This window comes from Dasypus novemcinctus, chromosome 21 (assembly GCF_030445035.2).
Source record: "Dasypus novemcinctus isolate mDasNov1 chromosome 21, mDasNov1.1.hap2, whole genome shotgun sequence".
Classification (NCBI taxonomy): Eukaryota; Metazoa; Chordata; class Mammalia; order Cingulata; family Dasypodidae; genus Dasypus; species Dasypus novemcinctus.
This window is the reverse complement of record NC_080693.1, coordinates 23,495,796-23,511,696: the sequence shown is the minus strand read 5'-3', so window position 1 is coordinate 23,511,696 and position 15,901 is coordinate 23,495,796. Positions and strand designations below refer to the sequence as shown.

Below are 15,901 nucleotides of genomic sequence, written 5' to 3'. Positions count from 1 at the left end.
AGAAAGGAGAGGACTCACAGGTAAAAGCCAACAGTAAGTGTATAAGGCAGAAAGCGGCATTATAATAAAAATAAAGAAAAGTTTTAAAATTAGGCAGATACTACTCACACATTCAAACAAATGTTAACAATGAACCAGCTTAATCAAAGAACGTCAACTTGAAAAGGAGTAAAATTTGTTGATTATGTTCTGTAGATGAGTAACCAAAGAACAGAATCACAGACTCTAAATCTAGAAGGGGCATCAGAGATCCCCTAATACTTTTTTGTCTTCCTGACCAGGAAGTTAAGGCCCTAAGTGGCTAAATAAAAAATCACTCCTCCGGTTAACAGCAGCCCTTCCTACTCTTGGCCAGGCTTTCCCACCCTCCCATCCAACACTTCCAGGGCTTTCAGCTCCCAGGGTTTACTGGGCTTCTCCACCCTGAGAGGCCCAGCACTGCTCATTTAACTTGGCCATTCTCAGAATTCTGTTTCAAAACAATAATACTCGTAATGCTGGTAATGTAATTTAGAATATTCCCAAAGACTCTGTAAATCTGAAAAAATTGGAAAACTAACCAACTGGAAACACTCTACCTCTGTTTTATGTGTTTTAATTTTTTAATTTAACCTACTGAGAGTACAAAGTATCAAGAGTTAGGCTGAGCATGGAAGGAGAATAAATAGATTGGTGACCCTTCTGCATAGTACACTTACTGTATAGGGCCAAAGACTCATGCAGGCAAAGATCTCTATTGCACGAGTGTGGACGTGTGGGCTGGTGGTAGTTCCAGGGAGATGGGGAGTGGGGTGGGGTGCGGCTGAGGCTAGGAAGGACAAAAGAGGGCACCCCGGCAGTTGCTGGTGCCGGAGATATCCTCTTCCACCAACTTACTAAATAACCAAGAAAAGAAGGTCAGAGAACAGATGAAGGAAAAGGAAGTTCTGGCTACCATAGCACTTTGTCATCTACTAGGCTGATTTTACAAGTAATCCTAGACAATTCCTAGACACACTAAGCTATAAATGAAATCTGGTCCTGATAAATACATATTCCCAATGTCTTAAGCCCAGCTTCTCCGCTGTTGCCTGGTCAGCACTCTGAAGCTCAGGCAGAGGGAAAGTGTTGCCATTCCCATTGGACACCCTCCCCACACCCCCAGCTCCTGGGATTTCTCTTTATTTCGTAGAAGGTCTAAGAATTTAGGTAAGTCAATGAATGAAAAGCTCTAGAGAAGGAAGTTTACAGATAATTCTTCTCCATGCCATAACAGAAGTATTGTAAGGAGATAGCTTAAGGTTCTAGAAGCCAGACACTAGTTTGGCTCAGATGGCATTTTGCCAAAAATAAAAAAAAATTTTTTTTTTTTTTAAAGCAACAAACTCTACTGAATATCTATTATGTCCCAGGTCATGTCTTCACCTTCCTTAAAACACTGATCATATTTTGCAAACATCACTTTAGTAGCAAAATTAACTGTGTGTTCTGACTTAACTTCCTTATATTATAAATTCCACAAAGGGAGGACTAGGCTCACAACTGCATGCTCCTCACACTGACGAGAATGCCTTCCCTGTACGTTCTCAATGGTACCAGTGATGATAGTAAGAGCGGCTGATTCTAAGGAGGGCTCCCTACAGCCTCTATGCTTATAATTTAATCCTCACAACAATTCTACAAGCAACATGTTCTTGTTTTGTTTTGTTTGTAAGAGTTACTAGGGATTGAACCCAAGACCTCATACAGGTGAGGCAGGTGTTCGACCACTATTTTTTTTTAGGAAAGTTGTCCTTTAACAACCCTATTTTACAAATGAGAAAATGAGACACAGGGAGCATAAGTAATGCATCCAAGGTTACAGAGTTTGCCCTCTCGTTGCATGCCCACCATGATGGGAAGCTGGTCTCATGAGGTGCTTTATGTATTTTTTCCTCCAACTTTCTTAATAACCTTCCAAAGTCAGTATAATTGATCCTACCTAATAGATAAGGAAACCAATGTCCAGAAAAACTAAACTTTCTTGAGGAAGTTGCAAAGCTGGTTTCCAATATCAGTTCTGGCTGGTTCCAAAGCCAGTATTGTTTGCACTCTGCCACAGGTGCCCAGACTTTTGGGTTTCATGGACCAGTGATAATTCTAAACAAATTGGGGAGACTTAAATAGTGTTACCAATAGCATACTTTGCCATGAACCGGATATTCAGAACAACAAGTAACACTACCAGCTATTTTTATTGTTATGGTGAAAAAATGAGATTTAAGATCAAAAAGTAGAAAGGACAATGTAACAACACATAAATCATAAAATGTATACAGATAGAAACAATATCTTTTCATTAAAAAAAAAAAAATCTTCCTAGGCACCAGTGAAAAATTTTTCAAGAACAGGTGAAGTCTTTGAAAACTATTTCACCTCCACTGGAGCCAAAAGGGTAGCTCAAAAATCTATTCTGTTAACCTCTCCATACCTATATTCATTTGAGTTTGGAATATAGTGATTATCTGTCTGCCTGTCTATCCATCATCTATCAATTGATCAATTTATCACCTATGTCCCAATCTATCTATCCCTCTCTCCAACTATCATCTATCTACATCCTTAACTGCCCTCATCTATCTTTGCCCCAATTCTATCTTTTCCCAAAAAATTACCAAGTAGAGAAAAGTTATAGATTTCTTTAAAAATTATTTCTACAGGCTTTCCAAAAAACCTTATTTCTACAGGCTTTCTCCCAAAACAACAAAATATCTTTTGATACGGAACCCATTTTTAAAGAGATTTTTAAAATTCCCTTGAAAGCAGTAAGGGCAATACCCTTGAAAACCCAACAAAAGAGGCAAGCTTCACTTAAAGCCACTTCTAAGAAAAATTTTAACACTACCTGAAATTTCACGTGCAGCCTACCACAGCACACACCTTTTCTCAATTGGTAACATAATTATAATTCCTAGCTCAAAGAAGTATTATGAATAAAAGTGAATGCCTTTCAGCAATTTTACATTCTCTGGCTATAGGACTTTGGTTTAGAAATTGCAAACTAACCAATTCAAAAGCACAGAATTTCCTTTTTAATTTCACATTGATTCTTGCCAATAGAAAACTATTTATTCAGGAAAGAGCAATAACATCTTAAGTCCAAATTCTATGAATTAAATTGTTTAGAAGGCATTTTCAGAGGGTTTATCACTTTGGCAACTCTCTGTGTTCCTTAAAAAACTTCACAAATGCAGAAAAGCATAAATTTATTAGGTAAAATATCACAAAATTTCAACTACCCAGCACAGTAAAGGAATGTGATATTCAAATAGTCACAATTAAAAGTCACCAACATTAATTATACCTTGAGGAAAAAAAAATGATTAAGAAATCACTCTATTGGTTCTTCATGGGCACATTTTTCCTAAGAATGATAACATCATATAATATACCTAATAAACCACAGTGAACACTGTTTAATCTCTCTGGCGATTAAAAAGATTCCTTAGGTTTTGCATTATAAACAGGATTTGTCTTGGCACTAGAGCAAATCCCAATTAATACGGAGTTTTAGCTGAGGACATACCAGATACCAGCTGAATGTATTATTTCCACTAAAGTGGAATTCATTTTTTTAAGAATCTGGCTTTGGGGCTACAAAGTCCTGTGTTTGAATCCTGGCTATTCCGTTTCAAAGCTGTGAGGTCCCAGCAAGTTCCTGAAGTTCTCAAAGATCCTACTCCTCTATATTTAAAAAACGCCTCTGCTGGAGAGCGTGGTTCTCTTTCCAGCTCCCTCAGTGACTTGAGGTGCAGAGTTTGACTCGGCCTCAATACCTTTTTTGTAAAGAAGGGAAAGAAGCTCCAAAACAAACTAATAATAGGAGGTTAGTAAGAAGACTGACAAGTTGTTATCTGAGGTATTTAAACCCGGCAGGACAGCAGCCATAGAATCATTAACTGGGAGAGGAAAAAAATCAGGGGAAGGAACAAAGCGGGAATTAAGGGGAATTTTTAAAAAAGGGCTTCATAATATAGAAGCTACCTCCTTCTTTCCACTTTATCAAAAGGAAAATGGGCTTCCAGAAAACACGGAAGGGTTAAGGGCGCCCCCATGTGGTGGATTATCTGACTTCCACCCCCAGTACTGGTTGCAGTTACAGAAGAAACAGCCCCAACTATTTAGTCACAATGAGAACGTAAATAGGATTTTTAAGAAAGCTGTTATATTCCAATTGAGTTTTTACTTCTCTTAGGAAATTCTGAATTATATACATCGAGGTACCTAAATAATTTCTTAATGTATTTAATTTCTAATCACTATTTTTAATAGTGTATAATTTGGCAAATTTGGGGAGAAATTCTAAGATCATCACAAAACCAAGGTCTATGAGTTTTTAAAAAATGGTCAGGACTGTAATTATTTAGGAGAATAAAATCAACTTTTACTGTGGCATGTTTAAAACTGTCTATGACTGATAACTGGTAGAAATTATTAATAGAAAAAAAAGTAAAAGTTCTTAATTTATATATCTTTCTTGCCCTATAGGTTTAGCACACAAATATTCTAAGATGAATAATAGCCAGTTACCTTAATGGAAGTTAGCAAATACACAGTTATGACTATTGTGTTATGACATAATATTGATATACTGTTCTATGTATGTTCTGTACATAACTCTAAAATGAGTCAGTACATGTATCTCATGTGCAGACTCCCCAGTCCTTAGAACTGAAAGTGGAAAAACTAGCTATGCCCATCTGAAACTACCTGAGGTTTACATCTTAAGACCTGCTGATTTCAGTAAAATTAAAACTCTCCATATAATAGGATAGCTGCACAGTAACAAATGATAACAGATGAAGGGTAAAGTTACAACCTAAGTGTGAGAATATTCCAATTGTGTTGAAGACCCCAAATATTTATTGAAACTAAACTTTCATTTGAAACTTTAGTAGGTTAATAATTGAGTATTTGGAAAACCATGTGACTAATCTAAACCAACTTCCCTGGTAACACAAAGGGGTTATACTTGGGGAAAGACATTTTTTAAAACACCATATATTGTTATATTTAAAATCTATATTTCTACATTTTCCGATATTTAAAATGGCAGAAACCATTTCCTGAGATACCAAGATGTGGGTCTTTAGCAAGAACTACTAATAATTTAAAGAAACGATGAAAGAAGATCAATTTGATGTCTATTTTCAAATACAAACTCAGGTTCAAAAGACTACATAACATATCATATGGGTAATTTTTTAAAAATTGATCACATTATGAAATTCTTTTTTCAAAAATGGTCTAATACCTGACAGTGCTGGAAGCTTGAGATGAAGGAACAACTTGCTTCCAGCAAGTGCCCCCCCAGCCCCAGCCCCAAACTACGGGCAACGTCCGTGCCTCTGGAAGAATCAAGCGGCAAACAAATCATCTCATTAATCTACAGAAACTGGTGGTGGGGGGGGGAAGAAGCATGGGTTCTACTGGTTCTACTGTTATTGGCCTCTCCAAGAAAACGTATCTGTTGGAGCAATGGCTAGCCATTTTCGAGGCAGTCTAGACAGGTAGCAAAGAAGGGTTCTGTGTAAATGCAGTACTGACAGAAAGCAATTAGCTTACTGCACTATACAGGTTATACCCAAATAAATTAATTCCTTCTTTAAATCTTGCTTTGCCAGCATATTCACTGTAAAACATATAACAACGCTTAAAACGGAAATCAAGAAGACAGGCAATATTTTGGAAACCAGGTCTTCCTCAAGCTGCGGAAAACTCTGGGTGGCCCGATTCCTTCCTTTCTTAAAATAATACTGCTTCTCCTCCCACTCTAGAAAAAGAGGTGGAAATGTTCACATGGATACATCTGATGTGTTGACACAGCGCTTAGCAATAAGTCCTTCAAAAGGGCGATCTTTTCCTTCAGATTCTGCAACAAAGGTCTGATTGTCACGGTAAGCTGAAAAGAAAAGAACACAGCCTAAGTATTCTAGTCCAGAGGTGTATGATCTACTAAGCAAAACCACATGAACTCTCGTTACTTACTATGATCCTGTCAAGAAAGGGCTGGAAGAGACGCTTCGTCTACAAATGACAAAACTCGGGGTTGCGAGGAAGCCTGGTCTGGACCCCCACCTAAGCCGGTCCCCATTCTACAACCTGACCCGGGGCTGAATGCCTGCCATGACCGGAGACCCCGACCTCAAGGGCAGCCCTTGGTCCAAATGCCCTCGCAACAGCCCGAAGTCTGTCATTTGAACATCTCCCCACTGATCCTGTTTTCCTGCCTTGGGATCATGAAGGAAAAGGGTAATCCTTCTTCCACCCAACAGATGTTCAACTATTTTTAAAGCAGCAATTGTATGCCCCAAACCTTCTTTCACCAGCAAAAACCCCACAGGTCCCTCCACCATGCCTCAGATGACAAGGCTTCAGGTCCCACTGCCATCCTAGCCATTCTTCTCTAAACACACTGGTATATTCACATTCCACTGAAAGGTGTTGTACAAAAGGAACGTTGACCACCCGTGACTTCTTTTTCCAGGAGTGTGTCAATTGTTTCAAACATTCTACAGACTTGAAGGAAATGTTGGGTTGTGACTCTAAATGCTACATTAAAGGGTGGAGGAGGGGTGAGGAGAGACTCTCTCAGGAATCTGGAAACAGGAAAAATAAAACTGCCTACGTAAACAGAGACAAAATCAACCAAAGGTAAAATCAGAGATGTGAAGTTACCTTAAAAAGACAGAGTCTCACAGGCTCGATGGGCTATTTTATTAAAAGCCATTACACGACAGCAGTTGAAGCAGGTGCACCCTCCTTCGATGAACGGGGTCACAATGAGAAGAAACAACCTTCCAAGTAAGGGGCTGCAGATAAGACAAGTCTAACCTGAACATCCTAACACCTCTGGGAACTGAGGAAAAACCACCCACAGTGTCTATGGGGAAACACCAAGGAAAGGAGACCTCTGTTCATTCCCAGAGTAAAGAGCAAAACAAACAAAATAACACAATGCACACACAACAGGCCTCTGAAAGAGTCTACAAAATTAAAGACCAAAGAATTCAGGAGATAGAAGAGTGTGTAACCATTAAAAAAGATGGCTCCTTACCAAAACTTTACAATTAACCCAAGAGAAACTCTGTACTCTGTACAATTTAAGCATGATCTCCTCATTCCCTATGCATACCCTGTCCCCCGTAACCCACCTTTTTTGAGGAGGTACTGGAGATTGAACCCAGGGCCTCGTACATGGCAAGCAGGTGCTCAACCACTGAGCTACATCTGCTCCCCATACCAATTCATTTTTAAGCAAATATAACCCTGATAACAAGCACTCATAGAGATTACAGAAAAAAGGAAGTCACACACCAATCTTACTTAAGGACTATAAATGTAATAAAAGCCTTTTAAAAAATATTAGCAAAGCAAATCAGAATTACATTTAAAAAACAGTGCAGTTGCGTAGTTTTAATGAACGAAATATGGGACATTTCCTCTCTTACAGGGGGAGTTAATAATAAATGGAAAAAACTAAAATAAAATTAAATGCCTACAAAACCAAAATAAGCTTTACATGTTTTAAAGACATGTTAAACATACATACATACACACACATAAGAAAAAAAGTTAAAAGAAAATTTAGGTAATTAGGTAAAATGTATAAATAATCTCTGGGTAAGAAAGGCCTTCCTAAGCATAACTTTGAACAAGAAAAGATCCATAAATAAAAATATTCACAAATTCTATTAAATTTTTTTTAAAAAGCACAAGTACATGTCAAAAAAATGTCATCTACAAAATCAAAAATAGCAAAAAAATTTGTACCAAATATGCCAGATCAAGGCTTAATATGATTAACATATATATAAAGAACACTTTTAAATTAAGAAATAATAAGAGTAGTTTAAGGATATATAGGCAATTTGTATGTCAAGAAATGCAAATATATAATAAATATATGAAAAGACATTCAATGGCATAAGTAGTCAAAAATCCGTATTAAACTATTGTGACATGATACATTCACCTAACAGAATGACAGATTTTTTAAAGATAATCAGAACTGGTGTAGAAATGTAATGTAATATATATGTTTAAAGACTTAAAGTTTTTACAAACCACACAGAAATTCCACATAGAATTTATTCTAACATAGGCAATAATTCTGCCACTGAAAAATAGTTTATAATCAGAAATAATCTGTTTAAGAAAACATTGGTTAAATGGGTCAGACATCTAAATATTTAAAAAATGAAACCATATATTTAGTAAAATTAAACAGGAATAAATTCCTTTATAATCCAGAAATAACAAAAATCTAACTATGACTAAAAATAAAGGAATAAAAAATTGATAGTCAACCTCTTTTAAAAAAAAAAACCAACTTTCACATGGAAAAAAAATACCAAAAGCAAGGTCAAACCACAAATGATAAAAGGGGAGAAAATAATTACAATATACAACAAAGACCTAATTTCATAAAATACAAGACATGCTTAAAAGTCAAGACTAAAAAGACGAACAAGGCAACAGAAAAGTAGACAGAAGACAAGAAAAAAGTTCACAGAAAGACATATACAAATAGCCCCATAACATGTGAAAACACTTTCCACTCACAATGAGAAATGCAAGTTTAAAAGGACACAGAAATAGCGCCCTCTACTGGCAGGCTGTGAAGAACAGGCGCTCTCACACATTCCTGGTGGAGGTGCCAAGGGCGACAACCACTAGGGAGGGGACTTTGGTAACAGGCAACAAAATTGCATATATGCCTTTATCCTGTGGCCCTGAAATCTGAGTTCAAAGAATTCATCTTTAAAAGATACCTCCACAAATATGGGGCATGGGGTGGGGAAGTACAAGGTTATTTATTACAGCATCATTTATTACAGCAAAACACTGGAAATGTTCTAAATGGCCATCCTTAGGAGAATGATTAAATGAACTATGAAACATCCACAAATAGGGTACTATGCAGCCATAAAGAAGAACAAAGAAGATCTCTATGAATTTATGGAATGATTTCTAGGCTGTATTGGTAAGTGAAAAGAACAAGGTACAAAGGAGTATATAGAGTATGCTACCTTTTGTGGAAGAAAGAGAAATAATAGACACACACACATAGATACATTACATACTATACATACATACATATATACCTATTTCTCAGGAAACTGCACAGGAAGAATAAACCAGAAATAAAAATGGTTCATTAATCTACAGGGGCTAATTGAAGAAGGGGTGGGAAAGAGAGGGATAAGAACAAGACTTTGAGGTCACTGTTATATATAATTTTGACTTTTGAACAACGTAAATGTTTTACATATTCTAAAAATAATATTAAACCCAAAGGGTGGGGAAAAAAGAAAACCCCAAAAATGAATACAGACAGAAAAAAAGGATAGCATGATACACAGAAAAAAATGAATCAATTCTAATAACTATGGGAACAGAATAACCTGAGTATTCTTAGTAAGATATGTTTTAAGTTCAAAATAGAAAAAAGGACAAATCTCAAACTTTACTTAGTGTTTGAAGTGGTATTACTCTAGTAATTATGAAACTATTTTCTGCAAATTGTAAGACAGATCAAATGAATAAAAATATACTGATGCTTTTGGAAACCAGTGTTCTAACTATGAAAGAAAGAAAATACAAAGACAGAAGAGGAAGATCAGAAAGAAACAAGTAGTGTCAGATATGAACTGAAGACACCGGCACGAACTCAGGATTTTCTCAAAAATGTATCTCCCAGTCAAATCTTGCCACTGTTTTTGTATTGTCCATGAGCTAAGAAGAGTTCTTACATTTTGAAATGTAAAATGCAAAAACAAATAATTATCCTTCTGGCAAGATTAAATGCTTGAGTTGCTGAGGATACTGGCTTTTGGACCACAAAGCCTGAAAGATTAACTATCTGGGGAAAAGTTGACCAACTCCTGAGCGAGACTACAAAACTGTTAGAAATTTTTAAGATAACGCAGGAGAAATTAATATCATGCTTCACCTAGTCTCAGGGAGTAAATAATGATGAATGGGTGGGTTGTGATGTCAATTCAATGTCCCATGGGCCATCACATGCAGAGACACACACATTTACACGCACACGTACACACAGGGCCTTGGACGGGGCAGGGTTTTCTGAACTGAAAGCTCCAAAAAACCACTTTAAATACTAACCCTCTCCTGGTATTACCTTGGTTGTGCTTTCACCATTTCTTTCATACTGATTGCGTTGTTGGATTTTCTCAGCAATCTCTTGGGCGATGTGACAAGTAGAATCGTATATAGAGAGCCTACAGCAAAGTCATAAAAGGGGGGAAATGGTTAAGGTTCTTTAGAAGAAACCTTTGCATTTATCTAAGCTTGAGTTATTTAATTCTAGTCACAAATCCAAAATTTGAAGCAAATAACAGAAGTTGAGGAAGAGAGGACAGGGCTCGCCACAATAGCCGTATGTGTCGGGCAGTAGTTACGCTGCGCCACGCTATTCTGAATGCGTCGTTTATAGGAACTCACTTAATCCACAGAAGGGCATGAGGAGGTGAGTGCCATCACCAACTCCATCTGACGAGGCACAGAGAGGTGCAGTGGCTGGCCCAAGTAGCACCGCAGGGTTCAAACCCAGTCATTGTGCTCTTAACCACGGCACTATTTTACCTACGAGTCAGCATTTGTGTTCATTTATTCAGAAAGCATTCCACAACTATTTATGGAGGCCCCGGAGAATGCAGCAGTGAACAAAATGTACAAATTCCGTGTTTTCAAGGAGCTTACATTTTAGTGCAGGGAAAGAGGTGTAAGACAAATTAACACATTGTATGTCAGGTGTTAATGGTAGCTAAGAACAAAAATAAAGCAGGGTAAAGGCAGAGAAAATGACAGAGGAGGTGCTATATTAGACCAGGTGACACTGGGGGGAAGTGACCCAGCCATACCACAGCTGGGGGAGAGCTTTACAGGAAGGAACAAAATGCTCTGGGACATACTTTAGGATACACATTTTTTTACATTCTTAGTTATCCTATGTTTTACATTATGGTTTACATTATCAGTCTGTCATCTCCTATATGTTATGGTGTAATATTACATGTTTTATATCCATCCTTGTGTACTCTCACGAAACTCCTCTCTTACCCCCCATTTACTTTGGTTCCACACATTTAACGTCCATTTTCCCTTCCACCTTGGTGCCCATAGTGACAGCCAACCTCCGTTTCCCAAGGAGCCACTTCCAGAGATAGATGGAATAGTGTTCAGCGCCTAACTTGCTCAACTGCCCCAATGCCCTGGGAGCCACCCTTTCTCTCGAGGGATACAGTAAGCACAGATGTCACCTTGTTAGAAAGCTATTGTCTTAGACGCTGTACATCACGTTAAGTAAATATGATGTGAATAGGGTGTAAGGGTATCGCTGTGGAAGGGAAAAGGTTTTGTGGTGGATGTATGGGAGTGCTGTATATTATATACATGCATTGCTGTGGTCTAGGGCTCCTGTGAGGAGAAGCTCAATAATTAGGGGAAAAAAAAAAAAAAGAAAAAGATAGGATGTAGAATTTTTTCCAAGTCAACATGTATTCTCTATCTAACCTCAAACCCATCGCTATATGCCATTCCCTAGTAAGGGACCCTGACATTATATTGGGCTTCAAATTTCGGGGAGTTCTGGATCACAGAGTGTTTCAACAATGGCAATGGAGGGATACTGGTATAGGATACCATTTACAGGTGATATATGGCTGACAGGGAGCTGTACAGAACATATGTCCAGGGTGCATGGTAATGTTTGGATATACTCATAGTGGCAACAATTAAAAACCACAGCAGGGGGGGTACTGGGTTCCTGGCCAGTGGTGCTCTGTTGTGGTCCCTAGGGGAGCAGCGACAGTCTCCCAGGTGCAGCGGCAGGGACCGGGAGGGAGTGAGGGTTCAACAGTGAGCCCCTGGCGCTAATGACTATGCTTGTGAGCTGATAAGCCTAAAATAAGAACAAGGCCTAGAGCAGCATTGTGCCTGGGAATTTCCTCCTGTCAGCCTTCATGTTACTCAAATGTGGCCAGTCTCGAAGCCAAACTCAGCATGTAAATGCAATGCCTTCCCCCCAGCGTGGGACATGACACCCGGGGATGAGCCTCCCTGGCACCGAGGGACCACTATCAACTACCAACTGATGATGCAACTGGAAAAGGACCTTATACGGACGGTTCAATGCGGATCAGCAGAATATCCCTGTCTACATAAAATAACAAGTCTTTAAAATGTTGTTTGACCTAATGTAAGGGGGAAATGGAAAGGAGAAATGAGTTTATATGGCTATGAGTCTCTAAAAAAGAGTCTGGAGGCTGGCAGAAGGATTGCCCTTATGCACAACTGAGCAGAGTCTGAGAGACAGATAAAGCAGATACAACCCCCAGATATTGGTTCCTTTGAGGGCTAAAGAGACCCATGAGAGTTATGGTCATGGCCGATGGGGTTAACTACCAGGTCAGATGGCCCCTCTTTGGAAATGGTGTTTATGTGAGATGAATCTGGACTCAGATGGGATCTCTCTTCATAAGACTTTCATGCTAATGTGCTAGAGGTGCAGTTAGTGTTGGGGTTTAAGATATATTTAGGGGATTTGAATCTCTGGACTGACAATGTGATAGCCAGGTCCTGAGCCTCAACAGACTCCAGCACCTACAATCTGATTTATTGGACTTACCACACTCAGCTAAGATGGAGTTGAAGAAGGACAACCACCACACCATGGAGCCTAGAGTGATTACAACTGAAAGTGGGAGGATTGCATCCAGCATCCAGGTGGAATCTGAGCCTCCTCTTGACATAGAGGTGCAATGGACACAACCAATCCAATATACACATAGAAGAGGTGGCATTGGATTGGGAAAAGTGGACATGGTGGCTGATGGGTATGGGGAAAGGCAGGAAGAGATGAGAGGTGGAGGCGTCTTTGGGACATGGAGCTGCCCTGGATGGTGCTTCAGGGGCAATCACCGGACATTGTAAATCCTCACAGGGCCCACTGGATGGAATAGGGGAGAGTATGGGCCATGATGTGGACCATTGACCATGAGATACAGAGGTGCCCAAAGATGTACTTACCAAATGCAATGGATGTGTCATGATGATGGGAACGAGTGTTGCTGGTGGGGGGGGGGAGAGGTGGGGTGGGGGGGAAGAGTTGAATGGGACCTCATATATATTTTTTTAATGTAATATTATTACAAAGTCAATAAAAAAAAATAAAAAAAAATGCTCTGGGACAAAGGACACATTCCCACCTGACATCAGAGCTTATCAGAATTCTCAAAAGTTTACTGAGCACCTCCTTGTTTTTCAACAGTTTCTGAGGGCTTTGAAGGGTTCACACTGAATTCCCCTATGCCCTTATTTGTTCCTTCTGTTGCAGGATCTTTATTCGAGAGCTTGTTTATGCAAAACAATGAAGTGTGTATACATTTCTCCTACCAGACTGCTAGTTCCTAAAGAGCAGGAACTATGCTGTGCTTATACAACTAACCTATTTTCTAGACTGTTCCAGTGTAAAATATTGAAAACTGCTGTTTTCCTAATGTCTCAATGTTTGCTTGAGAAAATAAACAATCCATTTTGTAAAACTCTTTGGGGGACTTCCGGGAAGATTGCATGCTTCATCTCTTCTCCTCAAGAAAAACAGCTAGAGGACAGGCTGAAACAGCCTGGAAAAAGATCTCCTAGGGTTTAGGACACCAGGCCGAGGCTGGACACCGCCTAGAGGAGAGAGGGACAAAGCAAGGGAATTGCTATGACAGAACTGTGAGTAGAAACCAGCAGTCGGCACCACACTAAAGACATTTCAGGGAAGCGGACTTGGCTGAGTGGTTAGGGTGTCCATCTACCACATGGGAGGTCCACGGTTCAGACCCTGGGCCTCCTTGACCCGTGTGGAGCTGGCCCATGTGCAGTGCTGATGCGCACAAGGAGTGCCGTGCCACTCTGGGGTGTCCCCCGCATAGGGGAGCCCCACGCGCAAGGAGTGCGCCCCGTAAGGAGAGCCGCCCAGCGTGAAAGAAAGTGCAGCCTGCCCAGGAATGGTGCCGCACACACGGAGAGCTGACACAGCAAGATGACACAACCAAAAGAAACACAGATTCCCATGCCCCTGACAACAGCAGAAGCGGACAAAGAAGACACAGCAAATAGACACAGAGAACAGACAACCAGGGTGGGGGTGGGGAGAAATAAATAAGTAAATAAACCTTAAGAAAAAAAAAAGCCACTTTAGAATTCTCGGGCCTCTGGGCCTGCCACTACAGAGTGGGCTCCAGGGATCCACCACCCCAGAACACAGGAGAGAAAGGGACACAGCCTAAGGCTGACATACCTTTTGATTCAGAGATTTGGTTTGCTGTGTCCCAGGAGCAATTCCAGGCCAGGTGGGACCACACCACTGCTTGCCTGGGGAGCCGGGATGGGGCTAAAGATGTACAACCAACCTTCCCAGTCTCCTCCTCTACTAACTAACCAGGACGTATTGTTGAGGACTCAGAGGGGAGTGGGATTATTTCCTACCTGGGAAAAGGGAGGGGGCAGCCAGAGAAGGCTGGTGGACTGTCTCTGAGAAAGTTTGAATTGCAAGGCTCAAAGCCTCCAGACAGGAAGCTCTATCACACTGATCCCTTCTGTGTTGCAACAAATACATTCCGACCAGGCACTGAACTGACAGCTGTCAAAGAGCACCATCTTCTGGCAGAACAAGGAGGTGCACGTGAGAAAATAAAAATAAGAAAGAGGCTTTTTCTGGCCTTTGTAGTCTCCTTCCCCAAGGCCCGATGAAGCAAGTCTGCAACCAATTACTGGGTCCAGAGCCCAATTCTGAGCAACTAGCAGGAAAAATCCTAACAATCCAGGTCAAGCCAAGAATCAAAGAGCAGGGATACCACATAGCCTCCCACCACTAAATCCCTACAAAAGAGAAAGAAATTGAGCATCTGAGTAAACTGCATCCTAATCAGATGCCCAGACATCAGCAAAAATATACTAAGAAAATGGAAGATAAAGCCCAAGAAAGGAACATATCAAAGACCCAGAAGAGATGCAGGATTTGAGAGAATTAGCAAGATGTGCGTGAATTTCCAAAATCAAATTAATGAGTTGAAAGACAATATGACTAAAGAGATAAATGACATCAAGAAGACACTGAGTGGGAAATGGATGTGGCTTAAGCAACTGAGCTCCTGTCTACCATATGGGAGGTTAGGAGTTCAATTCCTGGGGCCTCCTGGTGAAAGGCAAGCTGGCCTGCACCTCAAGCTGGCCTGAGAGAAGAGGTGGCCTGAGCAGAGAGCTGGCTGACGTGGAGTACTGGTCTGTGCAAGAGAGCTGGCTCACACAGGAGTGTTGGCCTACGCAGAGAGCTGATGCCGGAAGATGACACAACAAAATGTGACACAGAGGAGACAATAAGAGATGCAGCAGACCAGAGAGCTGAGGTGGTACAAGAGATTGAGCACCTCTCTCCCACTCCAGAAGGTCCCACTAGTTTCTGGTGCCGCCTAAAGAGAAGACAAGCAGACACAGAAGAACACACAGAGAACAGAACAATGGTTGTGGGGGGGTAGAAATGAATAAATAAAAATAAATCTTCTGAAAAAAAGAAGACGACATTGAGCAAGCACAAAGGAAGAGTTTGAAATCCTGTACAGAAAAGTAACACAGCTCATGGGAATGAAAGACACAATAGGTGAGATCAAAAACGCAAGGAGTGCGCCCTGTAAGGAGAGCTGCCCAGCGCGAAAGAAAGCGCAGCCTGCCCAGGAATGGTGCCGCACACACGGAGAGCTGACACAACAAGATGACACAACAAAAAGAAACACAGATTCCCAGTGCCGCTGATAAGGATAGAAGTGGTCACAGAATAACACAGAGCGAATAGACGACTGGGGGGAGAGAA

The 15,901-nt window shown here is 40.3% G+C and overlaps 1 protein-coding gene across 1 annotated transcript in view; it reads right to left on the bottom strand.

The window, feature by feature from the left end:
• STX8 (syntaxin 8) overlaps window positions 1-15,901 on the bottom strand; it is a 274,018-nt gene that overhangs the window by 249,526 nt on the left and 8,591 nt on the right. Inside the window, exons 2-3 of the mRNA XM_058283489.1 lie at window positions 10,163-10,262; window positions 5,826-5,920 (exon numbers count right to left, since the gene is read on the bottom strand). Of these exons, the coding sequence (XP_058139472.1) occupies window positions 5,826-5,920; window positions 10,163-10,262 (195 nt within the window). The remainder of the gene's footprint in view (window positions 1-5,825; window positions 5,921-10,162; window positions 10,263-15,901) is intronic.